This window comes from Vicugna pacos, chromosome 5 (assembly GCF_048564905.1).
Source record: "Vicugna pacos chromosome 5, VicPac4, whole genome shotgun sequence".
NCBI classification, from domain to species: domain Eukaryota; kingdom Metazoa; phylum Chordata; class Mammalia; order Artiodactyla; family Camelidae; genus Vicugna; species Vicugna pacos.
The window spans coordinates 16,095,411-16,111,400 of NC_132991.1; the positions used below are offsets into that span (position 1 = coordinate 16,095,411).

Genomic DNA, 15,990 nt, shown 5'->3' on the forward strand with positions numbered 1-15,990 from the left:
TCTTCCTTTGTGTGTTTTCAGGCAATTTAATGCAAGGATTTTACGTAGGTTGCTTCATTCTTGCCTACTTTGTGGCTCACACTGTGGTCAGATAAGCAGTGTTTATCCTCAGTTACAGTCTGTTGAGGTGGTAGGAGGGGATATGTCAGTGATTAATATGTGATGAGTTCTTTTAGGAAAGCAAGATCAAAAAGGTGACTGACTCTACTGAGTAGGGGTCATGAAAGGTTTCTCAGAAGAGTCACAGTATAGGATGAGTAGGCATTTGCTTCCTAGAGAAGAATATTTTAGGTTTAGATATAGGCCTGTATCTAGAAGACAAAGGATTCAGAGAATGGTGGCATTTGGTTTATTAGTTTAGAAACCCAGGGATGAATAAAGTTTTTGTTTTTGAATTACTTATTATTGAAAGCAGAGGTAAGTCCATATATATTTAAAAAAAAAAAGGAGGGGGGTAGCCCAGTGGGCCACAGAGCTTTCCTTTTCTATTACTGATGCTCTGAATGGTCTGCCACGCCCAGACTTTTCTCCTCAACTCGTGATGTCCTCCATCTCTCCATTCCATAGCCCTTACTCAGTCCTGCTTTTGTGCTATGTAGGCCAGCCTGAGTTTGATATTTCAGCATAAACACTTCATGAAAACCTATGCTTCTTTGGTCTTCCTTGCTAACAGAGTTAAGTGACAATGAAAGGAAGCCTTTTTCTTCCCTGCTTGTTTCTCCGTCTTTCCTAAAAGAAATATCTTTAGTAAACCTCTTCAGAGCTGCATGTTTTCCTTAGAGACAAGAGAGATACAGAAAATCTGAGTTCTATTCTGCCGTGAGACAGAGAGATGTGTTGTTTTAAAACAGATAGTTGGTACAGTGGATAAAGAAAAGCCAGTAGGCCCTCAAGGTATGTGTTAAATCAAAAAGATAGAGAAAGGAATTGGCTTAGGGTATGTGCAGAGAGTAGGAAGTACTAGCCTCCATAGCAGCTATTGTTTTTAACCTGACCTCTAGCTGCCTTCGTAGTCATCTGTCCCTGTCCTGCTGCAATGTCCTTGTGGAGCCATATACAGGAGGAAATTCTTAATTGGAACTGTGAAAGCTTTTCCCCACAGAAACACATTCACACCTTATGGTAAGGTTCTGTGTAATTCTTTTAACACTGTGCTTCAGTGGTCCATTAGACTCTTGGACTAACCTGGGTAATGTACAGATCTCTTACAATAACATTGTTTTAACCAGAAGTAGATTGTATTTTACTTAACCAACTTACACATCTGCCCGTATGTGGGAATCAGATAATGTATTTAAGGAAATATGTAGTCACTCTAAAATAGAAAGGTTAACTTTCCCGTTTTGTATAGGGATGACTTGGTGTTAGAGGCTGTGGAAGAGTCCCCACAGCTTTGGCTAAATGCTAATAAGTACCTGAGGTACCTGCACCTCACAATTCCAGAAGGACAGGGCCTGTTCTGGAGCGTTCCCTTGGAGTACACACCTGTAACAATAGAGGGAAGATCAGGTGTAGTTGAAGTTAGCCTTGGGTCTCTCCTTTTAGTGCTATGTTCTGCCTGGTAGAGTAAGGACAACCAGAAGGAAGAATTCTGGTGTGAAATGTCTTTCTTTAACACATTCTGCTGTATAGGAGTTCAGTATTTTCTTTTTCGGGTTCGCTCTCTTCATTCAAGGCCTATCTTTCTAGTTTTCTGAGCTGTTTTCATGTGGGTGTGGTGTTGCCTGGTTAATATCCAATCTTTGTGCATGAATCCTGAGTCATACAGTAATCTTGACCTTTTGCAGTTCACAGCAGTTTTATGTTGCCATGACATCATAGCCCTCGGAAGTTTTTGTTATTAACTGTCAGTTAAGGACTCTAGTCGGATTTCTTATGCCCTCGGAGATTTCCTACATTGGTGGGGATGGTTAAGCTGGTAGCCAGTGAGCCTCAATAAGGAGAAATTGGCAGTTCTGCTTTTCCAGTTTAAGGCTGACCATTTTCATCATGTTGGTTTTCATTTTGGTCTAAGGTTAACTTAATTTAAAAAGAAAGAAAATGACCTTTTACATAGCACTTTTTGGTAATGCTTAACATTGCTTATTATTTCAAGCAATTAAATTTAGTGTTCATAGCAGGAAGAATATATTGTAGAAAATTATAACCAAGAAGGTATGTGTTTAATGTGTGTATACATATCCTTTGAGTATTAAGGGGCTGCCCATCCTTAGTACTCTACTAATGCATTACTGGGCACTTGCAGAAAGATCTCCATGACTTACTACTAACACCTTTTTTTTTCAGCCTCGAATGTAGTTACTTAAAGGATTTTGGCATGCATCGCTGTTAATTCTATAGAATTATTGACTAAATAAAACTTTAATTAGTTTGGTTTCAGAAGCCTGAAAAACAGTAATTTGAATTCCAATTCCTTAATAGCACAAAAACAATTTTCATGATGGTAATTTGTTATATAAAGCACAAGAATTTGATGGCTGGATAGAACATTTTTGAGGTTAGCTGATATTTATTGTAGTACCAGTATTGATTTTTTGAGGAAAAAAAGCAGAACTTTTCCATCATTGTGTTATTATTCTGATCATGTTGTGTGTTATTTAATTACTTGACTTGAGCTTATTTGATTCTTTTCTACATATTGAGAAGTTACTATTCTATAATTTTAAATAACTTACAAAACAGTCTGTTGAAGAGAATTATTTTCACTTTACATCAGACTTTTATTTCCATACTCATCAAATGAAAATGTTTTCTTTTTCTATAAAATGGAGACAGCAAAAATAAAACACTTTTGGTACTTTAACATCTGACCTGATTTAAAGGTGACACCCAAACTCAAGTCACATACTAGAATTTGTAAAGAATTGATAGGCTTTTTGTGAAAATATAATCTTGAAAACAAGTTTATCGGTACCTGTTGATTTTTATTTGATTCTGCTGAACTTTTTTGCCTATCTTAGGCAGCTAATCCAGGTTGTTTTCTGGAAGATTTTGTGAGATGGTACTCACCCCGGGATTATATTGAAGAGGAAGTGATTGATGAAAAGGGCAACATGGTTCTGAAAGGAGAACTGAGTGCCCGAATGAAGATTCCAAGCAATATGTGGGTAGAAGCCTGGGAAACAGCTAAGCCAATTCCTGCTAGAAGGCAGAGGAGACTCTTCGATGATACACGGGAAGCAGAAAAGGTAACTCGAGTTTGGGTCTCTAACACTAGACTGCTTATCGTTGTTCTAGCATTTTAAAAACTCACTATGATAGATGTGAGAGCTCTGGACATACCTGGGAAGCAAAGCATTGAAATAATGAGTCTTTTATGTAACTGATACTCAGATTTAAGATTTTAGAACTGGTTACAAATGGGCCAAAGAATAAGACATGCGTATTTTACATAGAATGCTTATCATTGGACCATCTCACAGCATACGTCAAAAGCCTTGAAAATGATAATGTCCTTTGATGTAGCAATTCTACCAAAAAGTTTTATTAAGGAAATAATGAGAAATACAGAAAGTTCAATGTGCAAGCAAGAAAGTTTTTAGTGAAAAAGTAGATACAGCCATAGTTTCCAAAAATAAGGCTTTGTTCAATAAATCATGGTATAATCATTCAGCAGACTACTCTGAAATAATTGAAAAACATTTAGAGTTCTGGAGGACAGTAGCAGCCACCTGATACCAAGTTGTCTCACATACTCTTCCACCCACCCACCTCCCAAAAACCCCATGAAATTAATAAGTAGAGGAAACAAATCCATGCCTTCAGCATTACTTACAAGTTATAGATTACAGTGATCTTTGAATTAACCAAGTAGAGAAATAAACCAAATTCCAGTGGAGATCTCACTGTTGTAAGCTTGTGGGTGTAGAGAGTGGGCACAAGGGGTCTTAAGAAGAAGAGCTGAGATGGAGCTGAAGAAGACTTAGATGGAGCACAGTCACCTCAGAAAGATTGCTCCTAATACTAAGTGCCAGAAGGCTCAACGCTGATAGATAGGGCTTGAGAGTTAATAGCACTGGCTGCAGGGAAGGGGCTTGAAAATAAGCAGGACTAAAAGTGGACATTCGGAGAGACTCTGCCTTAGGAAGAAGCAGGTATCAAAGTAGGAATGATGTACCCCTTAGAGATAAAGTAATGGTGGCAAAGAAGGAAATATGGAGAAAATTAAAGATCCTATAGAAACTGAAATAAGCATATCAACCTCCCGCATCTCCCACCATCCATTAAATAAACTGTGCAAAAGAGGGCACTTTCAGACTGTGACATGACCAGTAATAGTAAAGAGCAGACCATATCTACACAAAACTACTGAAAAAAAAAACAAAACCCAGAAAATGCAATTTGGATCATTTCAGCTAATAAAAACATTTCCCAGAAAGTTGACCACAAAGGAGAAGAAGTTTGTAACATAATAGAACAGACTGAATCAGATACTCTCAAACAAGCAGGGGGGGATGTGAAAAATTATGTTTAATCAGAAATACTAAAAACAGGGGCACAAATGAACCCCTAACCCCCACGAAATGAAACTACTGCTGATTTAACTCAGCATAGAACTAGAAGACAAAGACAACCATACCAAAAATAAAGACTAAATTACATGGTGTCCACTGGAGAATAGGTTCATATTTAAATTTAATAACAGGCATCAAGGAAAAGCAGCAGAACAGCCAAAAGAAAGAAAATGAGATAAAAGAGTCATAGGGATTGGAGAGTAAGTAGTAGAAATGCAAGACAGGAAAAGGATAATATTCATTTTATCAGAGTCTTTGAAAAAGAAAAATCAAAACAGTAGAACAGAACTAATACTTAAAACTGCAACCTAAGAAAACCTGGAAATAAAAGAAAACTTGGATTTGCATGTTGAAAGGGCTCTCTGGGTGCAGGGGGAAACTGACTAAGAGTAGTGAACTCAAACTATTATCACTGTAAAACTACTAGACTTTAAATATTTTAAAAATAATAAAAAATAAAATTCTCAGGTCCTCCAGGCAAAAATGTAAAAATAATTTACAAGGGAAAGAGAATTAGACAGTTAACAGATTTCTCAAAAGTACAGCAATGTGGAGCAGTGTTTAAAAAAAAAAAAAGCAAAAAATAAAAACTAAAGATGCTCTGTTTTACCAACATGTCCAGATAGTCAAGGCTATAAAAATGTTTTCTCTGAGTTTTTGCACATACAGCTGTATACATGCACCCTTCCTGGGGAATCCACTGGAGCTGCTCTGTCCAGTAGTACTTTCTACAGTGTTCTGAGTGTTCTATAGCTATGCTGTCCAAAATGGTAGCCCCTGGCCACGTGTGGCTTTAATGAGCCCTTGAAGTGTGGCTAGCATAATAAGAACCAGATTTTTAAATGGCTTCATGTGGCTAGTGGCTGCTTTATTGAACAACATAGTATAGGAGGACGAATTTATCCAACCAAGAGGTGACTGGGGAAACTTTGGCAAAGGGCTTGTGGTGAGCATTTCATTGATTTAATTTTAGAGCTAAGACTAAAGCTAGATGGGGACATGTGTAGAAGAAGAATATGTTAAAACTATGTTAGGACAAAGTAGAAAGAATGCAACTAGAAAAGTTGGGATGGAAAAAGAGAGGAGGAGGAAAGCAGAAGCAGAATGAAATCATTGACTGTTACATAAACAATAGGTGGTAATCAGAGGATACCATTTAGAATTTTCAGACCCTTTCATAAAGTAGAGACATAGGGGAATTAAGGGCAGCATAAATGGTATTAATGCAAGGATATCAACTAGAATAAAAACAAAACCTTCCTAAGTACACAGAATTTTTTGAAGCAAAGAACGGACACCAAATAGAGAAACACACATAATAAAGAGCATATCACATACGGAGTAACTACAATATAAGATAGTCATATAAAACCCAACTCCCTGCTGTAAACAAGGGATGCCATGACTCAAAAAGGCTACAAAAGAGACAATGGACAAAGATTTACCAGGTAAATGAAAACATTAGGAAAGCAGAGGTTATGATCCTGATGGCAAACAAAATAGAATTAAAGCAGAAAAGAATTAAATGAGGTAAGGATGCTTTATAGTCTAAAGTGATATTTCATAACAAGGATATACAATTGTTAATGTTCATGCACTGGATAAGAAAGTAACCATCTGTATAGAACAGAAACCATAGGAGATGTAAGGAGAAGCAGATCAAAACACACATACAAGGGAACTTTTAACACACTCTCAATAAAAAAAGCAGCAGGCCTAGATGGTTTCACAGGCAAATTCAGCTAAGTGGTGAGAGACCAGATTGTTCCAATGCTGCATAAATTGTTTCAATGCACAGTAGTCGAAGGAAATTTCCCAAAGTCTTTTTTATGAAGTAACTATAACAAGGGTATCTAAACCTGATAAAGATAACATATTAAAAAAAGTTACAAATCAGTAATACTTAAGAAATTGAATGCAAAAATCCTAAGTGAACAGACTACTACTACTTTAAGAAAATAACATGTTGGGGGGAGGGTATGGCTTAGTGTAGTGTGCACTGAGTCCTGAGTTCAATCCACAAGACAGACAGACATAAACTCCCCCCACCCCCAAAAGTAAAGTAACACATGTTAATTAAATGCAAGGATGGTTATTTGAAAATCTGTTTATGTAATTGACTGCTTTAATAGGTCTAAGCAGAAAATTATTATATCATAAAGCAGAGGCATAGGAGCTAAAAAGAAAAAACTTCCTCTTTGCAGATTGTGTGACAATATACTGGAGACTGGAGAAATCTAAATGATAAAACTAATTCAAACAAAAGAATATATAAAGTTAATATTCAACTAGTAGCATTAATATAAACAAGTAATAGCCATTTTGAAGGTTTAAATGTCATTTTCTTTATAAGAGGTAAAAAAAATACTAAAATACTTAGAAATAAACTTAACAAGAAATGTTTGAAGTCTAAATAAACACTCTTGAAAAACACACTTGAGCAAATAGAAAGATATCTCTTGTTCTTGGTTAGGGAATCTCAATATCATTAAGTTCAATTCTCCCTAAATTATAAGTTTAGTGCAATCCCAATAAAATACTAAAAGGGTTTATCCTGGAGGCAGACAAGTTGGTACTAAAGTTCACATGTGGAAAAATAAAAATGCAAGTTAGGACTCGGGTTTGGAGAGTAGACTGTTAGGATTACTTTTGGAGTGATGGAAATGTTCTAAAATTATGATTTTGGCTTTACATACACCTAAAACCATTGAATTGTACACTTTAAATGGGTGAATTGTTTAAAAAGCACATGCAAGAATAGCTAAGAACAGATTGAAAAGAAAGCTATGGGGGAAAGGGAGGGAGAGGCTGGCAACTAACCCAATCAGATATTAAAGCATCATACAGAGCCTCACTATTTAATTAATGTAATATTGGCACATAAGTAGACAGCTCAATGAAACAGAATACAAAGTCCATAACTACATGTAGAAATCTAGTATATGATAAAAGTTGGCATCTCAGATCACTGGGATATGGGTGGCCCTTTTAATAAATGGTCTTGGGATAACTGAATAACCTTTTGGAAAAAGGTAAAACTAGATCTCTCTCTTATACTAATCCACATGTCTTTCAACTGATGAATGAATACACAAAATGTGGTATATCTGTATGATGGAATGTTATTCAGCCATAAAAATTAAGTTCTGATATATGTTGCAACATGGATGAACCTTAAAAGCAGCATGCTAAGTGAAAGAAGCCAGAAACAGAAGGCCACAGATTACATGATTCCATTTATATGAAATATTCAGAGTAGGCTCTGTGGAGAAAGACAGTTTAATAGTTGCCAGAGGATTAGGGAAAGTGGGAGAAATAGGGGAGTGATTGCTGTTGGGTACTGGGTTTCTTCTGGGGGTGATAAAAATGTTCTAGACTAAGATAATGGTTGCATAACCTTGTAAATATGCTAAAAAACCACCGAATGTACATTTTAAAGTGGTGGATTTTATGGTACATAAATTATATCTCAATTTTTTTAAACTAAGGAAATATGACTAAAATATGGAATCTTGTTAACCACAAAGGGGAAGATGACTATACTGAAGATGTCAATGTTATAAAACAGACTGGAAAACTTCCAGATTCACTGAGATTAAAGAGGTAGGATAAGTAAAGACGATGCGTGACCCTTAGCTGGATCCTGTATAGTGGTGGGGAGAGGTCACAACAGACATTATTCTGTCATTTGACAAAATTCTGCTAAGGATAATAGGTTAGATTAAAAGTATTTGATCAGTGTTTTTTATTACTACTCAGCCATAAAAAAGAATAAAATAATGCCGTTTGCAGCAATATGGATGGACCTGAAGATCATCATTCTAAGCGAAGTGGGCCAGAAAGAGAAAGAAAAATGCCATATGACATCACTTATATGAGGAATCTAAAAAATAATAGTAATAATAAGGACACAGATGAACTACTTATTATTTATAACTTAGATGATTGAGTTCTTGAATATGTGTAAACACACTGTCCTTTATGATTGGATTACCACATTCTGTTGATTCTTATTTTGTAGTTGCCTTTATTCCTTTGATAACTATGTAAATTTAAAAGCTAAAGCTCTAATCTGTTTTTAGAAACAATGATCAGTACATGTATGTAAACTAAAAAAAGTGCAGTATACAGTATATATATTTACATGGAATATAATGTATATGTGCAGTTGAATTGTAATCTACCTAATAAAACCAAAAAAGAAAAAAAAATATATGAATGAGTTCCCAATTAAGTTAAAGCAAAATTTAAGAATATTAAAAAAGTATTTGATCAGTGTTAAATTTACTTTATATAATCAAAATAGTTTATATTATATAAGAAAACATTCATAATTTTAGGACATACACACTGAGATATTTGGGGATAAAGGGACATCATGTATAGAACTGGATCTCAAATTATTCAAAAAAAATGTATGTATTGTATGCACATACAGAGAAGAGATGCATGTGATAAGAGAGGATGTAAAAGGTTAGCAAATGAATCTAGGCAAAAAATATGCAAAAATTTTATATTCTTGCAAATTTGTTTTCCTGAAGTTAAGGAAAAAGTTTGAAATAATTTTGATAAGAAGGTAGAACAATGGGAACTCTTACTACTCTATGTAAGAATGTAAATCTGTTGAAACACTTAGTAAAAGAATTTGGAATATGACTTGATTATTTAAAAAATAATTTGGCATTGTCTTATACATAACCTAATTCTGTTTTTAGATACATACCCTGAAGAAATTCCTCTGCATTGGCACCAGCAAACGTATGACATAATGTGACAGGAGCATTATTTGTAATAGCCCAAAAATGGGGATGGAGGAGGAACATTTTAATGCAGCAGTTAAATAAATAAATGATAGCACAGATCAGTGCATCTCAGAAACAATGCTGAGTGAAAACAAGTCACTGAGGGGCATAACCAGAAATATTACATTTATGTAAAGATTAAAACCACATAAAACTAAGCAACACAATGTCTAGGGTTATATACGTATGGGAGACAACTATGAAGAAAAGCAGAAGAAGGATCAGTAGTTCCATTGGGGTGCAGAGCGTGAGGAAGGGAGACTTGGTCAGGGAGGCACACGGGGGACTTAGAAAGTATTAGTAATCTTCTGTTTCTTAAGCTGATTGGTGTGTAAACAAATGTTTGTGTTTTCTTTAAACTATTTATAAAATACTCTGGTTTGTGTATTTCTTAATTTTAAAAATGTTTCAAAACACACAAAACTCTCCAAGCCAAATAAGAAAAATCATTAAATGAACAAAGTTAAGAAAGTGTATATATATCATGAGTTTTTGTTAAGAAATTGCATTTTTATCTGTATCTTTGTGTTTAAATGGGCATAAAAATAAGTCTGAGAAAATAAACACAAAAATGTGTTGTTCCTTAGGAAGTAGGATTTTTAGAGAACTTTTACATTATACTTCTCTGTATTTATTTATTTACTTTTGAGATTTGTGAACATTTATCAGCCAGGCCCACATTATTAGATTATATTTATCTTGTCTTTTACCACTGTTGAATAAGGACTTTAAAGGTAAGGTCCATATGTTAACATGTACTTCTCTCTGTGTTTTTTCAGTCAGAAGAATAATAAAACAGTTTCCATTTTTGGAAAAAATAATAAATGAAAACAACTTAGACAAACCAAAAAAATTAGCAGAAGGTCACTAGCAATGTTAGGAAATCTTTAGTTAGGAAAGCAGGCTACACAACAGTATTTTATATAATATTAATTTACTTAATATATTGCGTATATTTGAAATCTTAAAAAATCCTAGAATTGAAAATGCTCCACCAGTAATAGTTATCTTAGGTGGTATAATTTGCAGGTGGTATAATTTGCAGGTGGTTTTAATTTTCTTTGTATTTTCCTAATTTGCATGTATTACATATGGAAGCAGGAAAAAACATATGAGTATTCACCATTATTAAAGACTGACGTTTTTAGCTCTATTCAGTAACATTATTCTTACCTTTGGAAGTGGTAGCTACTTACCTGAATGAGTTAGGGGTAGGTACTGAGAGAAGAGAGGTCTTCTCTACTCTTGTTACAGATATGAGTTCAGTGGTACAGAGTTTTTAATTTTGAAAATAGCTGCTTTCTTCTTTGACAACTGCATGGAATGTTTTTTAACTCTGTGTGTCTCCTTCAGGTGCTGCACTATCTGGCAGTACAGAAACCTGCAGACCTTGCTCGGCACCTGTTACCTTGTGTAATTCATGCAGCCGTACTCAAGGTAAAGGAAGAAGGTAAATGTCTTGTTTGATTAGTCATTAGTTCCTTTCCAAATTGAAAGATTTTTGCCAAACTTACCTAATGATGGCTTTGGTCTTTTTAAAAATAGAAAGTCTGGAAAACATTTCTTCAGTTAAGAAGATTATAAAGCAGATAATATCTCATTCCAGTAAAGTTTTGCACTTCCCCAATCCAGAAGACAAGAAATTGGAAGTAAGTCTGATCTTGCCAAGCATTTTCCCCACTTGGCAATGACTGTTTTAAAGGTAATTTTTTAAAAGGCTTTGCTTTTTTTTTTGCTGTCTTCCAATATACGTCTCTCCCTTTTGCACTGTTAGGAAATCATCCATCAAATTATTAATGTAGAAGCTATAATTGCTAGAGCCCGCTCACTGAAAGCCAAGTTTGGAACTGAGAAATGCGAACAAGAGGAGGAAAAGGAAGATCTTGAAAGGTAATTGCTATTTGAATAACTCATTTTTGTCTGTGGTGGGAAAAGCCACCACTCTCTTTAGACAGTTTTCATATAATACTGAGATTCTTTTGTGGTGGCCCTATATTATTTGTAACAAGCATTGGCTAGAGACAGAGGAATATTTATTTATCATAGGATTTGACCTCTCCTGTTTTTCTGAGTATTTGCCACATGTTTCCATTCTTCCCACTTTTAGAGCCAAGTCTACCAGGTCTCTTTTTCTAGGAATGTCCTTGTTTGCTCTTGGAGCAGTTGCCTGTGGAGGAACTAGCTAGTCACTCTTTGTACTTGAAATGCCCCAGGCCTTTGCTTTCTGTTCTCACTGTTCCTTAAGTACAGAGGAGGTGTACCAAAACTGTATATCTGCTCAATATTCCTAGTTATTTATTTAATTCTAAGCAAGATTTGTGGTAGCAAATGTGCATGTCCTCTGAGCCTTGTGAATGTTTTGAAAGAGTGACCAGATGGCCTCTCCAGGATGAAGCAAGTGACTGGGTCAGTCTTTTCCTCCTTCTGAGACTTGGACCATTTTGAAAGGAGCCTGTCAGTGTGAGTCCCTGTCCATTTTTGCCAGAGGTACTTGAAAGGACAATGTTGTTTTAATATGTGATAAAGTGTTTCCAAATTAGCTACTTCAGCAGCTTGAATTTGTGATAACTAAAATTTTCATCAGCCTTTCCACAAGAAATGGCATTATTGATGTTAAATAATTAATATTATATGACAGGGCATTTGCTATAGCTTTTTACAAATTCTTGTTTGAATATATCTTTTGTTGAGTGAAATTTTCTCCCAGCCTTCTTTGCTCTTGAAAATTCCTTCCTTTTGAATGAGAAGAATACACTCTAATCAAAGGAATTGTTTCTAAAATAACAGTATGAATTAGTGAGCAGGTGGTGTAGGCTTGGTGGCTCTCTGCCTTCAACTCTTTTAGCTCTATTGTACGTTATCTGTGATACACTTGGAAGTACAGTGTTTCCTGCACATAATGGCTCAGTTTACAATTGAGATTTTGCTCAGAAAAACATATATTTAACTGTACACAAACACAAAAGAAAATGAGAAATATGAATCATTGCTTTGCTGTATAAATTAAACTTGGTTTTTATTGTTAAAAACCTTTTTAAAAAAGATTTTATTTACTGTGGCATTTTCTAAACTTCTAGTCTGAAAGAAATAGACGGAATATTTCTTTTTACACTTTGACAGACATGGGCTTTAAAAAATTTTTATGAACGTCGTTGAAAGGCCTTATGATTGTCGTTTGAGTCAATTTTAATTCCAAATGCCAGTCTATCCTGCTAGAAAATTTCCACTCCAGCCTTAGTAGTGTTCACAAGTAGCATTTTTTGGATTTGTCCACAAAATTAATCACAGAGACTGACCCAGGGTGAACTGAGCAGCTCTCTTCCTGTCCTCTCATTACATCTCTCTCCTAGGTTTGTGAATTGCCTTCTGGAGCAACCCGAAGTGTTAGTTGTTGGCGCAGGAAGAGGACATGCTGGCAGGATCATTCACAAGCTGTTTGTGAATGCTCAGAGGGTATGTGAGATCCCTGGTTGTCTGTATCACGATCTCTCCAGGCCTCTACTCAGTAAGGACTGTTTGATTCCCCCACATGGCCGATTATACAGCTGCTAACTGAACAATGGGTTTGACCCTTGAAGAAATAATGACTCTCCACAGTGACTTCTTAGTCTTTGAAATCCATCTACTTTCTTACATGTTTAAGTAAAATGGTAAGTTTATTTTAGTACCTAAATTTCAGAAGTTAGAATGATCTGAAATCCCTTGTTAAAGAATCTGATAGGGACTTGGTTAGCAATGACCAGTGCTGTACTGTGGAAAAAAATGTTTACTACTTTTGAATTAGAATAGTTTCCTAATTTGATTAGAAGATTGATTTAGTTTTACCAGTTTTAAACTCCATGTACTGCAAATGGGTTCACAACTTAGCTTATGTATGAAGTTAGTAAATCTAACTATTTTTATAATGGTAAAGAGATATAACTTGAGAGGTTTCCTAGGAAAGAGAGCAAGACTCAGATTTTTAGGACTATGGAAATAAATCTTCAGCACAGAAATAAAGCCCAATTTGAAAACTTTTGTCATGAACTCGACTGATGAAGATAAAGGTTTAAAAATTACATAGTACTTTGTGCCACTCTAAAACTGTTAAGATGTTGGATTTTTTATGTGGATGGTACTAGTTATACTTTGTGTTGATTCTCTCTGTACTGATCTGGTTAAGAGTCACTAGCATTCTACAGATGATTCTCATTTCTGGGTTCATTAAAGATTCTGAAAAAGGTATTTTGAAATGTACCAAGTACAGGCTGCCCCATATATGGCACCGTGGTGACGCTAGAATGACTCAGTTTTGAAGGTGTAATTCTCACATCAAATAAGAAAAAGAATTTTCATGGGTTTACACATGAAATAAAAACTTTATAATCTCCTTTGAGTTGATCTGGCGTCCTAGTTAAAATATTCAAAATCATAGCCAAATATACTTCTCTGAATTTTTAGCAAGAACTAAATATAAAACCCTGAGATTATTTATGGGGTGGCCCCCTAAATGTAAGGATTTCAAGTTAAAAACCAAGTATTTTATTTCATTATAAATTAGAGTTCTAGCAAACAATAGATGCTTACTTTATTTTGTTTTTGTCTCTGGCATGAACCCAAAAACCAAGTTTGTTTTCACATCCTAAAATATCTTCTCCAATTTACTAGCTGGAAGCTTACAAGCACATTTCCTTGTTAACACCAACACGAATTTTCCTCATACTGCAAAAATTCTTTCCTCATTTTTTAAAATTTGTAGGTTAAGAGGATTTAAAATCTAAAGTATTTATATTTTTAATGCTGAGAGAGTGTAACATTCTCATTGTTGTAAATAGTTAAGCAAAATTATTTTCCCCAGTATGGAAAGGGCCTCTTTCCCCCAGACTGTAAGTAAAATCTTCCTTTAAAAATTTGGATAATGTGTAGAGTATTATAAAGAAAAAAATTAATCACACTAAAAATTAATCACATCAGTCTCACTACCCACTGATGATAATTGTTATTTAACATCTAGTATATACAAATATATATAAATTTTATAAAATAGGATATTATATAATTTACTTTGTTCTTAATTTCCGTTTAATGTAATTATCTTTCTACATCATTACACACAGAAGTGTATCATCGTCTTGGCCTCACTGTATAGCTAATTCCCTTTAATGGTTACTGAATTATACATTGACCCCACATTATATAATTTTAAAGTATTTCAAACTTTCAAACCTTGTAGTAAGTATTTTTAGGGAATTGGCAGACTGAAATCCATATAGCAAGCACCTGGTTGATACATTTTTAAACTCAGCTCTTAAATGTCTGGCTAATAGAAACCATTCAAGTTTATTCATGTAATTTTTCATAACTAATGAATATTTTTTAATTCTACTAATAAATCAAGATTTTTAACATTTAAAAAATTTTTTTAATTTCTGAGAATTTTTATAGCATACAACTTTACATATTTAGAACTTTAAAAATTATGCATTTTAATAAACTTCATGATTACATGTGTCAGTGATATATTCATATTTAAATTGAATTCAGCAAATAAACTGATTGGATTTTGCTTTTCAGTGTTGCTAAATTGAATAACTCAGACATCTAATCTTAAAATTCATTGATCTATTTTTTAAGCCATGAGCACTTTTTAAAATATTTTAATCTTCAGTAAAAGAGCTGTATTTTTGCTGAATCATTTCCCCATTAAGTGGTACATGGTATGTCACCTGTTGAGCCATCAGATGCATGAGTAGTGGGATTTGTCTGCTCAGTTCGACACCTAGGTGTGTTGTACGTGGTTTTTGTGTGTTTTTGTCTTGATATTCTTTTGATAGGATCATATTCCTTAATGTAGTGCATGCTCTCTCTGAAATAATCTTGAAATCTCTTATCTAGCTCTTTTTAAACCATCTTGCCTGTTTCCTTTTTATCACTGTTTCTTTTCTCACCCTTTCTCAAGCTGACTGAATCTTCTGATGAGGTAACAAAATAGCCTTTGTCCCTCATAGTTCCTCGTTCCTTCCCATCCCTGTAACTTCATGAGGTCATAAAGACTAACCAACCACCTGTTTAACAGTCTGGATCTAGCATACCTTTCTTGCTGATGTTTAGCCTAACATGATTTCATATTTCCATTGCCCAAAGAATTACTTTCTCCAAATTGATGGTATTGTGAAAGAAATACAGTGATCAGAGTTAAGATGAAAGCTTAATGGAATATGTATTTTATGCAATTTTAATAAACAAATAGATACCTCTGATATTTAAAACTTCTTTTTTTTTGGCCACTGCTACATTTCATGAACCTCTGTCACTTCTGCATCACATTAGTCACTGAGCAAACAAAACCAATGTCCCCAGTTTTAATTTGGCAAAGGAACCTTAAAAAGAATTGAAAGAAGAAATAAAAATCATCTTTCCAGACTCTGGAGAGAAGCAGCTCCTTTACTGGACTGAGGACGTCAGACTTGGACTTGGGTCATTGCTAGAAGAAATATATAGAAACCAGCACAGCTCCATTGTCCCTCTTCATCAGACGTCTGAATAAGACCCTCACTTTTCGAAGCAGATTGTCTGGCAGTCGTTATCCCTGTCTCTGTCACCAGTTTATTTGTAATCTCTGGCTGCTCGTGCAGTGTTTCAGGCTTCTTGCATTTTCTGTTGTGATTTTTGAGCAATCATAACATAATTGACTA

General features: G+C 34.7%; 1 protein-coding gene across 1 annotated transcript in view; it reads left to right on the top strand.

The window, feature by feature from the left end:
- The window catches only part of RAB3GAP1 (RAB3 GTPase activating protein catalytic subunit 1), a 90,819-nt gene that overhangs the window by 72,991 nt on the left and 1,838 nt on the right, over positions 1-15,990 (top strand). Inside the window, exons 19-23 of the mRNA XM_072960901.1 lie at positions 2,961-3,188; positions 10,670-10,766; positions 10,862-10,965; positions 11,091-11,206; positions 12,667-12,769. Coding sequence (XP_072817002.1) covers positions 2,961-3,188; positions 10,670-10,766; positions 10,862-10,965; positions 11,091-11,206; positions 12,667-12,769 — 648 coding nt within the window. The remainder of the gene's footprint in view (positions 1-2,960; positions 3,189-10,669; positions 10,767-10,861; positions 10,966-11,090; positions 11,207-12,666; positions 12,770-15,990) is intronic.